Source organism: Copidosoma floridanum, unplaced genomic scaffold, assembly GCF_036245765.1.
Source record: "Copidosoma floridanum isolate Cflo_tuat_1 unplaced genomic scaffold, Cflo_Japanese_pri ptg000006l, whole genome shotgun sequence".
NCBI lineage: Eukaryota > Metazoa > Arthropoda > Insecta > Hymenoptera > Encyrtidae > Copidosoma > Copidosoma floridanum.
The window spans coordinates 28,472,144-28,487,299 of record NW_028321883.1 but is presented as its reverse complement, the minus strand read 5'-3'; the positions used below and the strand labels follow the sequence as shown (position 1 = coordinate 28,487,299).

The window sequence follows — 15,156 nt, the reverse complement described above, 5'->3', positions numbered from 1 at the left end:
CGCTTGGCGTGGCAGTTGAAGCAAAACGCGGACGCTCTGATAAGCGCTAATCATTACGACCCTAAAACTATACGGGAGGTCGCCGAGGACGTGACCAAGAGGTGGCAGCAGCTCGTCACCTGCGCTGAAGAGCGACACAAGCTCGTTACCGCTAGTATTAATTTCTACAAGACAGTAGAACAGGTAAGTTTGCATAAATTTTTTTTTTCTCGCAACCGATTACTCGGTCTTATCGAAAAAAGGTTTTTGCTACTTTAAATAATTTTCCAAGTGGCTTCATTAATTAAATTTTTTTTTTTTTTTTTTTTTTTTAGGTGCGCACAGCTCTTGAAGGCCTCGAACGGGAGTACAAAAGGGACGAGGACTGGTGCATGGGTGGAGACAAGGCAAACCAAGTGCCGACACTCATAACAAAGCACCAGGAGCAAAAAGAGGCTTTCTTGAAGGCGTGCACCCTCGTTAGGCGGACCGCTGAGACGTTCCTCAAGTACACCAATCGTAGCCTGCAATTTTATAATTATCAGAGCACCGGCTCCGAAGGAAAAGTCAGAAGTAAATACACTTAAAAATTGATTCTTAATTTTTTAACGAACAATTTTATTATTTTATCAAACTCAATTAATTATGAAATTTTTTTTTCTCTGATGACATGATAGATATTTTGGAGGAACTTCTTAGTAAGGAGAATAAAGTCCTTGAATGCTGGACGCAGCGAAAGAAGCGTCTGGATCAGTGCCACCAGTACGTGCTGTTCGAGCGTAGCGCTAAACAGGCGCTCGAGTGGATAAGCGAGACTGGCGAGCTTTACCTTGCGACGCATGCCAGTGCTGGGAGGAATAGAGCGGAAAACGAGCAGTTACTCCTTGAGCACAACGAGTTCAAGGGAGCAGCAAAGGTAACTTCATTTTAAGGGAAACAGTTGCTTGGCATGGGTCTACAAATAAATTTAAATAGCCGACAATATTATTAAAAATTGCTAATCCCAATCTAATACTAAAAGTAGCATATGAAAGTTGAAAGTAGTTTAAAAAATAGATAACATTTGTTTTTTACACGACGTAACAGTTTCTCGTTGCTATAAAATTGGTAGAAAAAAGGATGCGACAAAAAGAAGCCAAAAATGTAGTGTTATATTTGCGAGGCATGTAACGAAAGGAAGAAAGAAAAAAAGCTGGCGCGAGTGCTTGCACTACATAAGAATCTTTGCCAAATATCAAATATAGACTCTCTTTTTTGGAAGAAAAAACATATTGATCCTCATTTTATCTCTTATGGTATACGAGACTTGACGCCTCTCCTTTCAAGCTCACTATTCTTTCCAATTTAGTGCCCAGACGCTAAAACGTTATAAAATATGTGGCTTTGGGTTTCAAAAATCGAGTATAGTGAAATTTGTATTGCAGATAAAAATTAACTTATCACCAAAGTAACTTGATTACTCTGTGTTTCAGGAAACTCGAGATAGAGTCAAAATCCTCATCCAACTGGCTGACAATCTCGTGGAAAAAGGTCACGCTCACGCGACTGCGATCAAGCAAACGGTTGCCGAAGTGGACCAGCGTTACAAAGATTTTAGCATGCGGTTGGATTGCTACAGAACAGCGATCGAAGATGACTTGGAGATACAGCTGGACGAAGGACCCAAGGAAATAACTATAGATAGAAATTCAGATCCGCTTTTAGAGGAGAAGATTAAAGGCAAGGATCTGAAGGAGCTGAATGAAGAGAAACGTAGATCTGCTAGACGGAAAGAGTAAGTACAAATTTCAACTTTATTTTTTGATCAAGAAAATTTGAAAATGATGTGGTACCATGTTGAAACGAAATTTTCAATTTCAGATTTATTATGGCTGAGCTTTTACAAACTGAGAGAACTTATGTTAAGGATTTAGATACTTGCATTAGATGCTTTTTAGAAGAAACCAAAGCCGGTAAAAATAATGTACCACAAGGGTTACAAGGACGTGAATCAATAATTTTTAGCAATATGGAGGAGATTCATCGGTTTCACAACGACATTTTTCTTCGTGAACTAGAAAAATACGAGACAATGCCGGAAGATGTTGGACATTGTTTCGTTACATGGGTAATTAATCATGGCAACTCACTAGTGTTCGCAAAATAATATTAGAAATTGGCTTTAATGATTCAATAAATCCAAAGGGCTTCAAAAAATGAGAAATAACAATTTTAATTGGTTTATTACAGGCTGCCAAATTTGATATGTATGTAATTTACTGCAAAAATAAACCAGAAAGCAATCAGTTATTAGTTATGCATAGTGGCACTTGGTTTGATGATTTGCAAAGGAAGCATAAAGTAGAACATCCTATAGCTGCTTACTTGATCAAACCGGTGCAAAGAATTACAAAATATCAGCTTCTACTTAAGGATCTCCAGGTATTGAATATGATTTTTTTTTTTTTTTTTTTTTTTTTTTTTAATTGATTCAATAAAAATAAAGACTATACATTTATTGTTTGTTTATTCAGGCATGCTGCCAGGAAGATCAAGGTGAAATCAAAGATGGACTTGAAGTGATGCTGAATGTGCCTAAAAAAGCTAATGATGCCTTACACTTGAGCCTTCTAGAAGGCTGCGATGTCAGGATAGATACACTTGGCGATGTAGTGTTACAGGACCCTTTTACAGTCTGGGATCCCAAACAATTAATTAGAAAAGGTAGAGAGAGACACATTTTCCTTTTCGAGCTGTACTTACTCTTCAGTAAAGAAGTCAAGGATTCTAACGGCAAGGTGATTCTTTTTTTTATCCCCACTTTTTTGAGTCACGTCCACATGAATGCTTTTTAATTCAAAAAAACTTTTTTTTTTTAATACATGCACATTGATTTGACTAAAATTATGAAATTCTGTGACAGGTAAAATACATCTATAAAAGCCGTCTAATGACGTCGGAGTTGGGCGTTACTGAGCACATCGAGGGTGACGAGTGCAAATTCGCAGTGTGGACCGGCCGAGCGCCCACAAGTGATACCCGGGTCGTGTTACGCTCCAACTCGCTCGAGTCGAAGCAGCTCTGGGTAAAGCGTTTGCGCGAAGTCATCCAGGAAACCTACTTTAGTTTGAGTATGCCCAAGAGCCCGGCCAAAAAGAGCTCAAGCCAGCGGTCCAGCCGAGATCTCGAGGAGTGCGCCTCGCTCGACGACAGCGCCGAGAACCTCGACCGGAACTCGCTTGCCTCCTTCGGCTCGACCAATACCACCGATTCTGACAAGGTATGTGCTTTTTTGCTCGATCCCAAAAGTCTCTGAATATATTTTGCTACACGCGCAAAAAAAAAACAAATAATCTGACTTTTTCTATTTAATAAATAATACATATGGTTTTGCTTTATCAACTTCATTTTGCTTCTTTGCATATTATACGGTGTATTTTCAATAACACTATATAATCAGAAACTTTCGGTATTTAATAATAGTAATTGTGTATACGGGTAATGGATCTAAGCGTTAATTAATAAAATTGATTAGTTTGGATACATTAACTAGTTAGAGTTTGAATAAAAATTGTTACTATTATTTGTATACCATTGAGTTAAAGCGTAATAGCGAGAAAAAATCGAAAATCTGATTGCCAGTTAAAGAGAGATCCAATACATGAAACAATTGCGAATTTTTAAAATATCAACGCGTAGTATTTCTCAATCAAATGAATTGCCTGGCAGAAATTTAATAATGAGCAAATTTATTTAGGTTCTCTCTTTCTCTTCCGTAATCAAAAGTTCAATATTTCATATTACCTCGTATTTGGAACAATGAGGACGGTAAATGAAAATAAAATAAAAAAATTTTTATACAAAAAATTTGTAGTAACAATAAAGTTAAAGTCAATAAGAAAGGAAGGAAACAATAGATAAATTCCAATAGTTAATGCAAAGGGAATCCCAACAAATACGAGAGGAATAAGAGCGAGAGTGAGAAATAGATGAGTGAAAGAGGATAATCAATCGCGAGTCTGGCATTCTTTCGTACATTGGCAGACCGTCCAGCCCCTATCAATGGCAAGCTGAGTAAATTCACCCGTAGCCTTAGAACTCTGCTCGTCCCGCAAATTTAATTTATACATGAACAAAGAAATTACCTTTAGGCACAACACACTCGTTTTCAGCACAACTTGTGGTCAGTTTAGTCGTAAAGCGAGCCTCACGCGAACTCTACTGCTTCATTTTATTGTAATACTGTTAAAAATGTATTCACGTTTTTTTTTTTTTTTTTCCCACACATACAAAATCACGCGCTCCCGAAGTATTTGAGGGCTGACCGAACTAGGTGGGACGCAATTGTAAATTTTAGAAGAAAGGCCGAATTTCGGGTTAATTAATATTCTTTGAAACAATCATATCATTGTAAACAAATACTTAAAAAAATTTTTGTTTTTGTCTTAGACTTCTGAGGGAGTATCTCGACATGAATAATTGAAAGTTTCACAAGTTTAACCAGCGAATAAGATTTTTATCACCAGATCATATCAGTGGCAATAAAAAAAATAAATAAATTAAAAAAAAAAAATTAATTAATCGTTTAGTGAATGCTTCAAACAGGTATCCATTGAATGGAAGAAAAAGAGCCAAATGAAGTTTTTCCTCTGAAGTATTTTATATACACTGGACGTACACTGACTTATACCCATACCTACCGGGAAACATGCATCATATTGTATTTGCCTTTGTACAATACATACGCATAAATACTTGCACGCCTGTTGTATCTACAGTTGCACGTATGTGACCTACCAGAAGGTTTATTTTCAAGCATGTGTGGATACTTATAGATAAGTTCCGGCTCGTGACGCAAATTACGCGCAAGTGCTTGATTTGTCAACTCTGTGCGCACGCGCGAGCTTGCAAGCTCAACTGTAAAGTGTGGAATTTGAAAAAAAAAAAAAAAAAAAATTAAAGACTCGAGCTTTCCCGAGAGGGTATTTATATAAGTTGACTGTTGATTAAAATTAGCGTTTCCGCTGATATCTGTAGATACTACACGTACATGTGCGGGGGAAAAGAGAGGGCCATTGTATGTTTAGCACGAGCGCGTGGGATATATAGGTACATCAGGAGCGACGTCGTCCTGCACGGATTGTCCACGAATAACCCGTTCGCAAAAGCTCACCTCCTCCTCTCATCGTATCCTCTTGCGACAGTTGTATATTACACATCAGGTGGAGAGCTCATATCTACCCGCGGTGGTGGCTTGAGCACACATCCCATCACTGTAACGTAAGGAAGGAGTCGACGGGCGGCGGCGTGTGTGCGCGCGCGGACGGGAGCTTGCAGAATAGCACGGGGGCGCGTCGTCGTCGAAAGAGCTGCAAGCGCTCGTATACAGGGGTACACACACACATATATATATATACACATTGCACACGAGCCACACGTATAGACGTATGTACGAGGAAAAGAGAGCGCGCGCCAGTCAGCCAGCCAGCGCGCCACCGACCGAGGGAGCTTGCGAAAGGTAGTACGGACGCGGCTCTCGTCGGGTCGCGCGGCCGGACTCCCTCGCGCTCTCGTCTCTCTCTCTCTCTCCTCCTCCAACTACATCGCAGCTCGTCGGCAGCTTCTCTGGGTGCAGCTGCTAACCACCATCAGCAGTGGCAGGAACACCCGCAGCTGTCCAGGCGTGACTTTCGTTCTCTGTGCTCTGCATCCTCGGTTCTCTAATTACTTTTGCTCTTTGCTTTCCTCTCTTTGCTAAGGAAGAAAAAAGAAAAAAAAACCCAAGTCCCGCGTGGAGTCGTCCGTCATCCGTCTTCTCGTCCGTCCGTTAATTGGAGGAGCGCATCTCTGATCGACCTACCTATGCTCGCGATAGTGATCCATACGACGTAACATCGACCATTCAAAGGGATATGGTATACGAACCCTCATGGACATGGTGGTGAAACGGAGATAGGGACCCCATCACTTGTTATACTGTGATATTATTTGCTGCAGAGTGAGCAAAAAAAAAGATGAAGAGGGCAAACAAGAGCAGTGACGTGCGGTTTGACTTTAGACCGAATAGATAGTACAGGCCCAACGGTATAGTTGGTCGTTGTAACCATCACTACAATTACACGGTTTTAGTGAATAACATAAATAAAAGCGCACAACAATACAATTATACGTATGTAATAATATACACATGTCGAGGTGGACGGGGACCACCGAGCCCAGAGTATATAATTATGTTGGGTCGAACCGCGAGACATATCTTAAATGTTTAAAAGTACATATATGTATAAGTAAGGTGGTGGGGGTACACGACGTGCACCCATATAAAATATATCTTTGAGAAATCGGGTGCAGCGTCACTGTTGATAAATAAAAAAAAATATAGAATAGAAGAGAAAAGGTGATACGACCCGCGTGAATGGCACACGCAATGTACCTGATGAGTAGTGGTGATACAGGCGAGAGCGGCGAAAAGACGGAAAAGTACGATGGAGCCAGAGCGACGAACAGTTTTCATCTTACTTCATTGATAAAGTAAATCCTACGTACGGTATACACGATTGTAAGCCAATAAGTGAGAGGAGGAAGAGGAGGAAGAAGATAGTGGTATTATGTGCTCGTCGAGGTGGCAAGGAAGCTGCCTGGTGGGCCATCGGGGAGTTTGACAATCTACGACCCGCGTGCAGCCTCATCTCGTTACCCCTAGACGGAAAGTATTGAAATAAGAAAGCATGACGTCGCCGGCCGGCAAGCCGGCCTCGATAGCCCAGAGGGCCAAGCGGAAGATCTCCCTGCCGTGGTTCCGGCAGAGCTCGATGACGCCCTCGCACCCGGCCCTCGCGCGCCAGCACACCATAGACACGCCGAGCTCCTTCCACGCGCGCCTCTTGCGCCTCCAGCCCTCCATATCCCAGGTAACGATGGGTACACCAACATAATATATTCACACTCGACAACATGTCACTCCTCCCCCTTCCCCCCGACTCGCTCTGATGTTGTTTGTCGTTTGTGTACACCTGCCTGCCTTTCTTACCTCTCTCCACCTGCACCTATCCCGCGGGACGACGCGCGAGCTTTTATCGAGCGGGCCGGGGATCTGGATGGTGAGAGAGAGAGAGAGAGCGCCGGTTCTCTCCCACTCTCTGCCGATGCCTGGGGAACGGAGAGTGGGAGGCTGGCACCCGCCCCCGATCCTCCCTATATGCCTGCACCTACTTACATGCGTTTGGCTGGCTTGCAAACCGGACTGTTTCCATGATTTTCTTTCTTTCTTACGATCATAAAAAATATTGCCTTCCCACTTATATTATATAGGTGCCTACCCGAAATTTCCGTGGTTTTCATCGTCATTTTTGTCTTTGCTCAAACCAGGCTGTTCTTTTATACCCAATAGTCAGTATAGTAATCACACACCTCTTCGTTTCATTTGTTCCTGATCTCTTCTCAATTTTCAATATAATTATAACGTAGGTACATGTTACACATGCAGTACAAGAAAGTACCTTATTCTCCGAAAATTTACCTCACCTGCAAGCGCTAGTAGTCCCTTTGGTCGTATCTTCGATTATAGAGTACTTCCTTTTATACCTTAGTGGGCAGAGCCAATAACGGTTATACCGAGTAAAAGGCGCTACGCATGAAGCTATATTTGCAAAGAAATTGTCGGGCGTACTTTCTTTTATACAAGTACATGTAACTTCTACTTGTGCTACAATTACGTGCAATTATTGCGCTTGAGGGTGCCGTGTATGCTATTACATTCGCAAAGCTTTTTGACTTTGTTGGACACATAAAAATATAAAAGAATTTTGAAACCAATGTGGGGGTGGTCCCACTACCTTGCATTTTCATCCCATTTGTTAAATAACTTCGTATTTATTGTAAAACGTGATGCTCTGTATCCTAAGGTTTTTTGTGACAATAAAAAATAGATAATTCACGGAAACATATCCATTTTTTCTAATTCTCCGCAGTTACGTTGTACACTGAGAAAAATATTTGTATCTCATTGAAAGATAATTTTTTTTCACGGGGCACTTTTCTCTCAAAAGTCAATTAAACGCGAGATTAAATGTTCCGGATCGAGAAAATCACTAGGAATAGAGAAATACCGGGTTTTTGAACGGAAAAGTTGTAAACCTCAATAAATACCTACAGGTTTTTTTTTATACTGGGCATATTTCCCTATAGGACATAATAACAGCGGGGGGAGGGAGGGAGGTGGGTAGTTTATGGTACAAAAACTAAATGAAAAAGAAAAAATTAATGAAATGAGGTATAATTATGAATAATTTAAAAAGTAGCACAGCAAATGAAAACTCGAGGAAGTTTCGTGACCAGTAATTTGCAGCAATTTTCGCTCTACTTATACGTACGTCTGGGCTGCGCTAATTGCTTTCCAAACAAGTTGAACGAAAACATTATTAATTTCATTACCCTCTCAGTTAAGTCATCTACACATTGTCACGATATGCTTTCAACACTGCCCATCGCGGTTGATACGCGCCACCCGCTCCCCCCATGATATTATGATGAGCATACTTTTGAGCTTTTCTTTACCCTATCCCCTAATACTTTGTGAAATTCATTCAGCTCCTTTCGCCCGTGTTCTCGTCTTAATAAGCCAATTCGATGAAATTGCGTAATATAGAGCATTTTCGTAGCTACGCCTTCCCACTTGCTTCAGTCGGACAATAGACCATCCAAGACAATGGATCACGAAAAATGTCGGGTCATCGGAGTTTTAATGAATCGTTCTCAGCTCTTGGAGAGAGCGCCAAGGGCACTTGACGAAGGCATTTGGCATGACTTGGCTTTAAATTGAAAATTCACCTCTCTCTACTAAATTGATGAATAAACAGATTCGTACCTGTAACTAAAAAAAAAAAAAAAAAAAAAAAAGAGGAAAATTGCTTTGAGAAATATTTTGAGTTGTTTGTTATTTTTCAAATATTATCAATACAAAGTCTCCGGCGATGCGTCGAGGCCGAGAGCTCAAATCCACAGACTGGGGTACTTGTCTCATTATAAAATAACTTACGTATTGCCGACTGAATGATGGGGAAGGGCCCGATCCTTTGCGCTCATGAATTTCAACAGTTTCCGAACACCTAAATTGTACCACTGATGCCTGTGGTAGGCATAAACAAAGTGAAAACTTGGTTTTTCCGTTGTGGACGTCGGTGCAGCTCGGAATAGCTCAAAGCAATCGCATTTCGAGGTGAACACACGAAACAATTGAAATTTGTCTTTCCGAGTAAAATCAACGCCATTGGTTATAGGTGAAAATACATATTTACAAAAGGAAGGAAGTAAACAAATCAATCGGGAGGAAAGTGGGGTCCAAGTGAGCACAGATTGGGCGTACCTATTTGTCCAGCAATGAATACAAACGTCCCACAGTCACAAGTCTAGCGGAATAATAAAAACCAATATTGATCGAGAACAAAGTCGGGGCGAGCGTATACAGTGCGGTACACATATCTATGCATTTATTTCTATAAGCTTGTACGTAATGTATATTATTATTATTATTATTATATCCGATACACGGATGTGGCGTAGTACATAATATGATGAGTCCGTGCATAAGTGCATATACGAGAGTCGGAAGCGTGCCGCTGCCGCTCAGTGTAGGGTGAGGTCGCGAGGCAGGGGTGGAGAGAGGAAATAGAAGCGAGAACTTTGAATCACAACTAGAGGAAACTCGATTAGTAGGCAAGCGGGTAAGACGTGTATGTGCTCCGCGCGCTGTACCTCCTGTAGTATATATACTCGTGTCAATTGCATGCCATATACGTATTTATGTATGAAGGTATACCTGCATTGTAAAATATATTGTATGTATGTACACCCGCAACATGAATGGGCATACGTAACAACTTTGGCCGGAGAAGAAAACGACGCGTAAACTTATTGACACGAGTTTATCGGCGCTCCATCGTCAAACATTTGTTTTCTTCTCCTTCTTGCCACCCCACCCCCTACCTCTCCTGTCTTCTTCTCGAGATAAGAAAATAAATATATACCCGTACACCTCCAACCGTATCGGAGGCTCTTTTTTTTTTTCCTCCGGTCTCTTCCGCCTTCGGGGCACCCTATCTCTAATCCTACCTATCTGTCTCTCTAGATTGCTCTCTCTTGTTCTTTCCCTACGCAGGCGGGAGCATTTGTCTCGCTGAAATTTCGAGTTTGCGTGTTTTTTTCCGGAGAAGAGGACGTGTTTTCGATCGAGGTCGCTCAATGACTATACGGGTGTAAGAAAGGCGAGCTTCAGCAAATATTTTACTTTTCCCCCTCTTACGTGTCCAGTTGAGCAATAATACATCCGATTTTTGTGAATTTTTGATAATCGTGGTTCACGAAACGGGAGCATCCACCAGCACAATGCTTTTACACATTGCGGACGTGCAGTGGTGACCCGTCTCATCTTGACACTTCAGTGGACGGGCATGATTTTTTAACTTTCATCCGTATACTTACGTAACGTCGAATCAGTGTTGTTTCCTGTCGCTTTGTCTATTCTCGTGAAATGATATTTACCAATTGTTTTCACATCTTTCGAGATGAATTTGAAGTAACCTCTAGTAAATTTACCATAAATCATCAAAAATCGTCCGTTGCTCGAGCTTTTTTCCGCGTCTTAGCCGCGCGTCATAGCTTTAAAAGTGTCGTGGCGATGGATACTTGAGCCCGTTGGAGCCCAATTACGTGGAAACGGTGTCGTTTTCAGGAGATAACAAAAAAAAAAAAAAAAAAAAAAAAAAGTTAAAAGAGGGAGAGTTTTTACGAGTGTTGCTCCCCGCTTTACGAATTGCCGAGAGATAAAAAAAATATATATCAAAGTTTAATTTAACCAAACAACACTTTATAAACGCTTTTGCTTGCTTACAAAATGAAACGAGCTCAAGGTTATACTTTGCCAAAGTGTATATATATATTATGTATACGAGATGAGAGCCGGGGCTTATGTATTTTATTCGCGAGGGCGACTTTGCTGAGCTTTTTTTCAATGCGTGTAAAAATATTTCGGTACATTGAATATTCCATTCCAATTTTGCCACCACTGTGACGCTAGAGCACCTTTGGTGTTTTTTTTTTTTCTCTCACGCGAGTAATGACTCTCCATTAAGCCAGCCAGGCCCCCTTACTTTAAACCTCGGTTTTTCCATACTTCATCTTTCGGAAGCCAAATGAAATTTAGCGGTACGACGCGCACCCCCCCATGGCTCGTGTCCGTGCACCATTAGACTCGCCTTGCTGGAAAGCGGGCGCGTATAAGTATGTGTACCGAGCCCCCGGGAGATACAGAGATCGCGATGTACTTTCAACGTATGTACACATTCTGCGGGCGAAGGCAAAGGAAAGTAGCTAGTGGTTTTTTCGTTCCGTCCAGAGGGTTCGGTTCCGCGTGTTATTTATATGTATAGGTACGTCGAGGTTGAGCTTGAGATCAGCAGGGAAACGGTGACAAGGATGGCAGCCGATCACGGCCACAGGGATGGAGGTAATGTCGCGTCAAAGGGAAGTCGGTGACTGGCGCGTGTATACCTCCGTAAAATGAAAATAGCCGATATGCCTTTCTTGCGCGATCGATTAGGTGATGCAGGCTAGAAACCGCAGGGCTTATCGTTTCTTGGCTTTATTCCGGAAGCAAGGTCTACCACGATGCTGCCATGCCTTACTCCTTTGGCGAGCGAATAGAGAGGCTGAATAAATCATGGGCCTTAGATTAAAGGGAAAACAAAAATAAAAAATCACAACTCGATCGTTGCAGTGTTTTTTTCACCGGTAAGGTACCCTTTTGGCCAGCAGTGTGCTGGTCATTTGCCTTTTTTTTTTTCCACTCGTGATCAATCACATTACGCGGGGACACTCAAGTAAAGTACTCTCGATTCGTCGTGGTTGCCTTGTAATGTCTCCGCTGGAGAACGGCAGCAGATAAAACGAGGGAATAATGAGCGTGGGTGACCATGGCCATGCACACGTCGCCGATATCGCGATCCCATCATTTTTCCTTCTTTCGGCTTTAATGCGTTTATCCCGACATCAGAGAGCCATTTATTTTCAATGCAACTTTTGCACATCTGACTCTGGTTTTTCGATCAATCTTTTTTTTAATCAAGTTTTGAAAAATTTGTTGTAAAAGACCTTTTGGAGTATCATACGGTGATGAAAAAAAAAAAAAAAAAAAAAAAAAACATAGAAAATTTCAAGTTTTTTCCTTTCTTTAGCTGATGCAGGTAAATCTTTAAAACGAAATCTCTTTGGATGTGGGTCATGGATTTGAATAAAACTTTGGGGTACGCATTTCCTTACGCCGAAACATAAAAAAGTTTGCGCGTTGTGTCATATGCTATAGTGTGCACTTCAGCCGAGAAACAAGTGCCAAGGAAAAGTTGAAATTCATTCGATTCATCGTTTCAATGTATGTTTTTGTTATTTGACATAGGCTTCGAGCACAGGAGCTTTAGGCCCTCCTCCCGCTTTGACTTCTTTCGTGTTTTGGCATAAAAAAAAAAATACATCCCAAATATTCATTGAAACCCGTGACCTATACGAGCCCGAAAAGTTCTCCCGGTAAGATGGAAACCATAAAAATATTTCGTCCGAAAGTTAAAGGCAGCTCAAATGTAGGCTGCAAGGTTATTTTTGTTCCCGAAGCGCACGGAACAAGTGTATAAATTTGTTGATGTTACGCATACTCATTTTAATACCTACGAATTGGAAAAAAAAAAATTAGTACGCACCAAAAACATTGAAACTCTCATTGTGGTCGACGCGGCGTGAGTTACTGCTATAACTTACTACTTGAATCAGCAAAACCGTGGATGCACTTTGCGCGAGTGTACAAACATATAATGTGCACCTCGCAGAGATGGCCCACGGAAATCTAAAAACGGCGCGTGAAATTGGCATTTGCAGCGGAACGATTAGAGAGTCGTATAGTTATTACGCGTAAAATACATACCTACACATAAGTATATATTTACGTTGCACTCTTGGCATGAAACAGTTTGCACGTCCAAAGGTACGAAGAGAGAGAGAGAGAGAGAGAGAGGTAGTGCGAATGCAAAGTTTTTGTATACGATAATAGCTATACAACTGGCCCGCGTCTATTACAGGGCACATCCTCTCTCTTCGTCATCCTTCCCCCGGTAATAACTTACTCATCGCACGAGTCACGCGAGTCGCGGATGATGTAAGCATTACAGAGTCCTCCGGTGCGGTATCTATGTACTTCTGGATCCGTTAATAGTTTGATGATGCAATTTCCTGACGAAAAACACCCGATAGCGCAGTGGAAACTCTCTCGTTATTCACGCGCAGTGGTGCATCAATTCAGCCGGCACCGCGAATTTATAGTCCTCTCGTTATCGGTCGTTGCAGAACTGCGCGTGCACGGGCTCTCTAATTTTTGTTTCCCAAATAGACGTGCGCGCTTCAAAGATTGATTGCCAATTCGATCGAGAGAGAACTTCAATACCAGTGGGGCCTTTTTTTCCCTCTCGAAAAAAATTCTTACTCGTCTTGGTAGGAGAAGAAAAGAATCTCACTAGTGCAGGTACTCGCCATCAAGGTGTAAGCGTCCCTTTGGCTTTTTCTTTACCTACCCGGTGTCAAAGGGAAGAAGCCCATAGGCAAAAAAGTAACAGAGACGCGGAAAGGTCTTTTCTGCATCAAACGTCAACCGCGAATAAATTCACCTCTTGGTTCAACACGTGCAATATAAATGTACATACTTGAGAACCAGGGCAAGCTCACTGGGCATCTATACACACGTCAATATTTTAATCAAACATCTCCAAAACTTTGCTGTTTCCAGTGTGTTAACCACATGCTGAGTGCCGAGTGTTGCAAGTTTCCGCTAAACTCATACAACCTGCATCACACTGGCCCTTTTTTTTGTGCCAAAGTGCAAAGAGATGCACGGAAAAGGAGGGGCGGCCAATGCAAACGAACCTCCCGAGAATTCTGGTACTTTTCAAAGTACCCGAGTAACGCTCTTTCCACTCGGCCAATTTCACTTGTAGCGCCGGATCCTCGCAAAGTTTCAGGGAAAAGGGGGTTGGGACTCGTCTCTCTCGTCGAATCGTATTATATGTATATCTCTGCAGACCATCATTCGGATACGTATAAGTACACGTATCTTGTATACACCCTCTCTTTTGCCCTAGTCCCCATCTTTCTTTCCACGCGTAAGTACAATATATATTTTCACAGTCAAGTGCCCACTATGCTGGTAACCCCCCGTTATATAGTTTTTTTTTTTTGTACATTACCACCTTATATAAATGAAATAACGTAACATCAACTTTATCAAATGAAAAAAAAAAAAAAAAAAAAAAAAAACACAAAGTTGTGCACCTACGTATGGGGCGGGTTTATTTATCGGGGCATATCCATCGGAGCGGCCCGTGGTACCTGTGTGCGTATATATATAAACGTACACCATCACCTACCGATGAAAAGTTCTGTACACCGCTGACGCGTTTGCCGCGCTCTGCTGAACCGCGAACTCAAAGGCTCGCGCGCCCGTGATGGCCCGTTGGTATTAGAACCTCCCTCTCTCGGATGATGTCCTTTGTTTTTTATCCGTGATCATCGCCATCATGATAATAGTAGCAAGACTTGGGGCTGTTTGATCGACCCAGTTGCACATTTCGTTCCATGACCATATTTTTCCAGAGGGTCCGCTATCCGTACGGGGTTGCCCATACATACTTAAATTCGACGTGGTTTCGTCCTTCCTTCGATCGAGCACAAGTATTTCCACCTTTTTCGATTATAGGTATATACGCACACGTCACGGGGACGTCCCAATTATATGCACTCGGTGTACTTGTTAACACGTCTATATGCCCTCATAAAATTGTACGAGCTCGCGGTTGCCTCGCCATCAGAGATAGTAGTTGGCTTTTAATTACTCGCTGCCTGCGAGCGACAGAAGCAGCGAACGCTGTTTCAAATGGCTTTCGGCTCCGCCGTTTCGGTCCAGTAGGCCAGTGGGACAAAAAGTTAGCAAGACAAATACGCCCCCAGGGCTCACGGTCTCGTACTTTTCGGGCATCGGCTGCAAAAACGAAACAAAGGGCACTTGAAAGCCCCTCGCCCAGCTTGTGCTAATCGAATCAACAGTTAATCGTATCCTCGACCGGTCTTGGGAAACACTCGCCAATATCATTAACCACCGACCTACTG

At 42.0% G+C, this 15,156-nt stretch overlaps 1 protein-coding gene across 7 annotated transcripts in view; it reads left to right on the top strand.

The window, feature by feature from the left end:
* The window catches only part of trio (trio Rho guanine nucleotide exchange factor), a 69,467-nt gene that overhangs the window by 19,444 nt on the left and 34,867 nt on the right, over positions 1-15,156 (top strand). For all 7 annotated transcript variants that reach the window (XM_089598268.1, XM_089598265.1, XM_089598269.1 and 4 more), the window contains 8 exons: positions 16-183; positions 315-552; positions 657-895; positions 1,452-1,753; positions 1,840-2,086; positions 2,209-2,400; positions 2,493-2,756; positions 2,882-3,238. In XM_089598268.1, the coding sequence (XP_089454394.1) occupies positions 16-183; positions 315-552; positions 657-895; positions 1,452-1,753; positions 1,840-2,086; positions 2,209-2,400; positions 2,493-2,756; positions 2,882-3,238 (2,007 nt within the window). The remainder of the gene's footprint in view (positions 1-15; positions 184-314; positions 553-656; positions 896-1,451; positions 1,754-1,839; positions 2,087-2,208; positions 2,401-2,492; positions 2,757-2,881; positions 3,239-15,156) is intronic.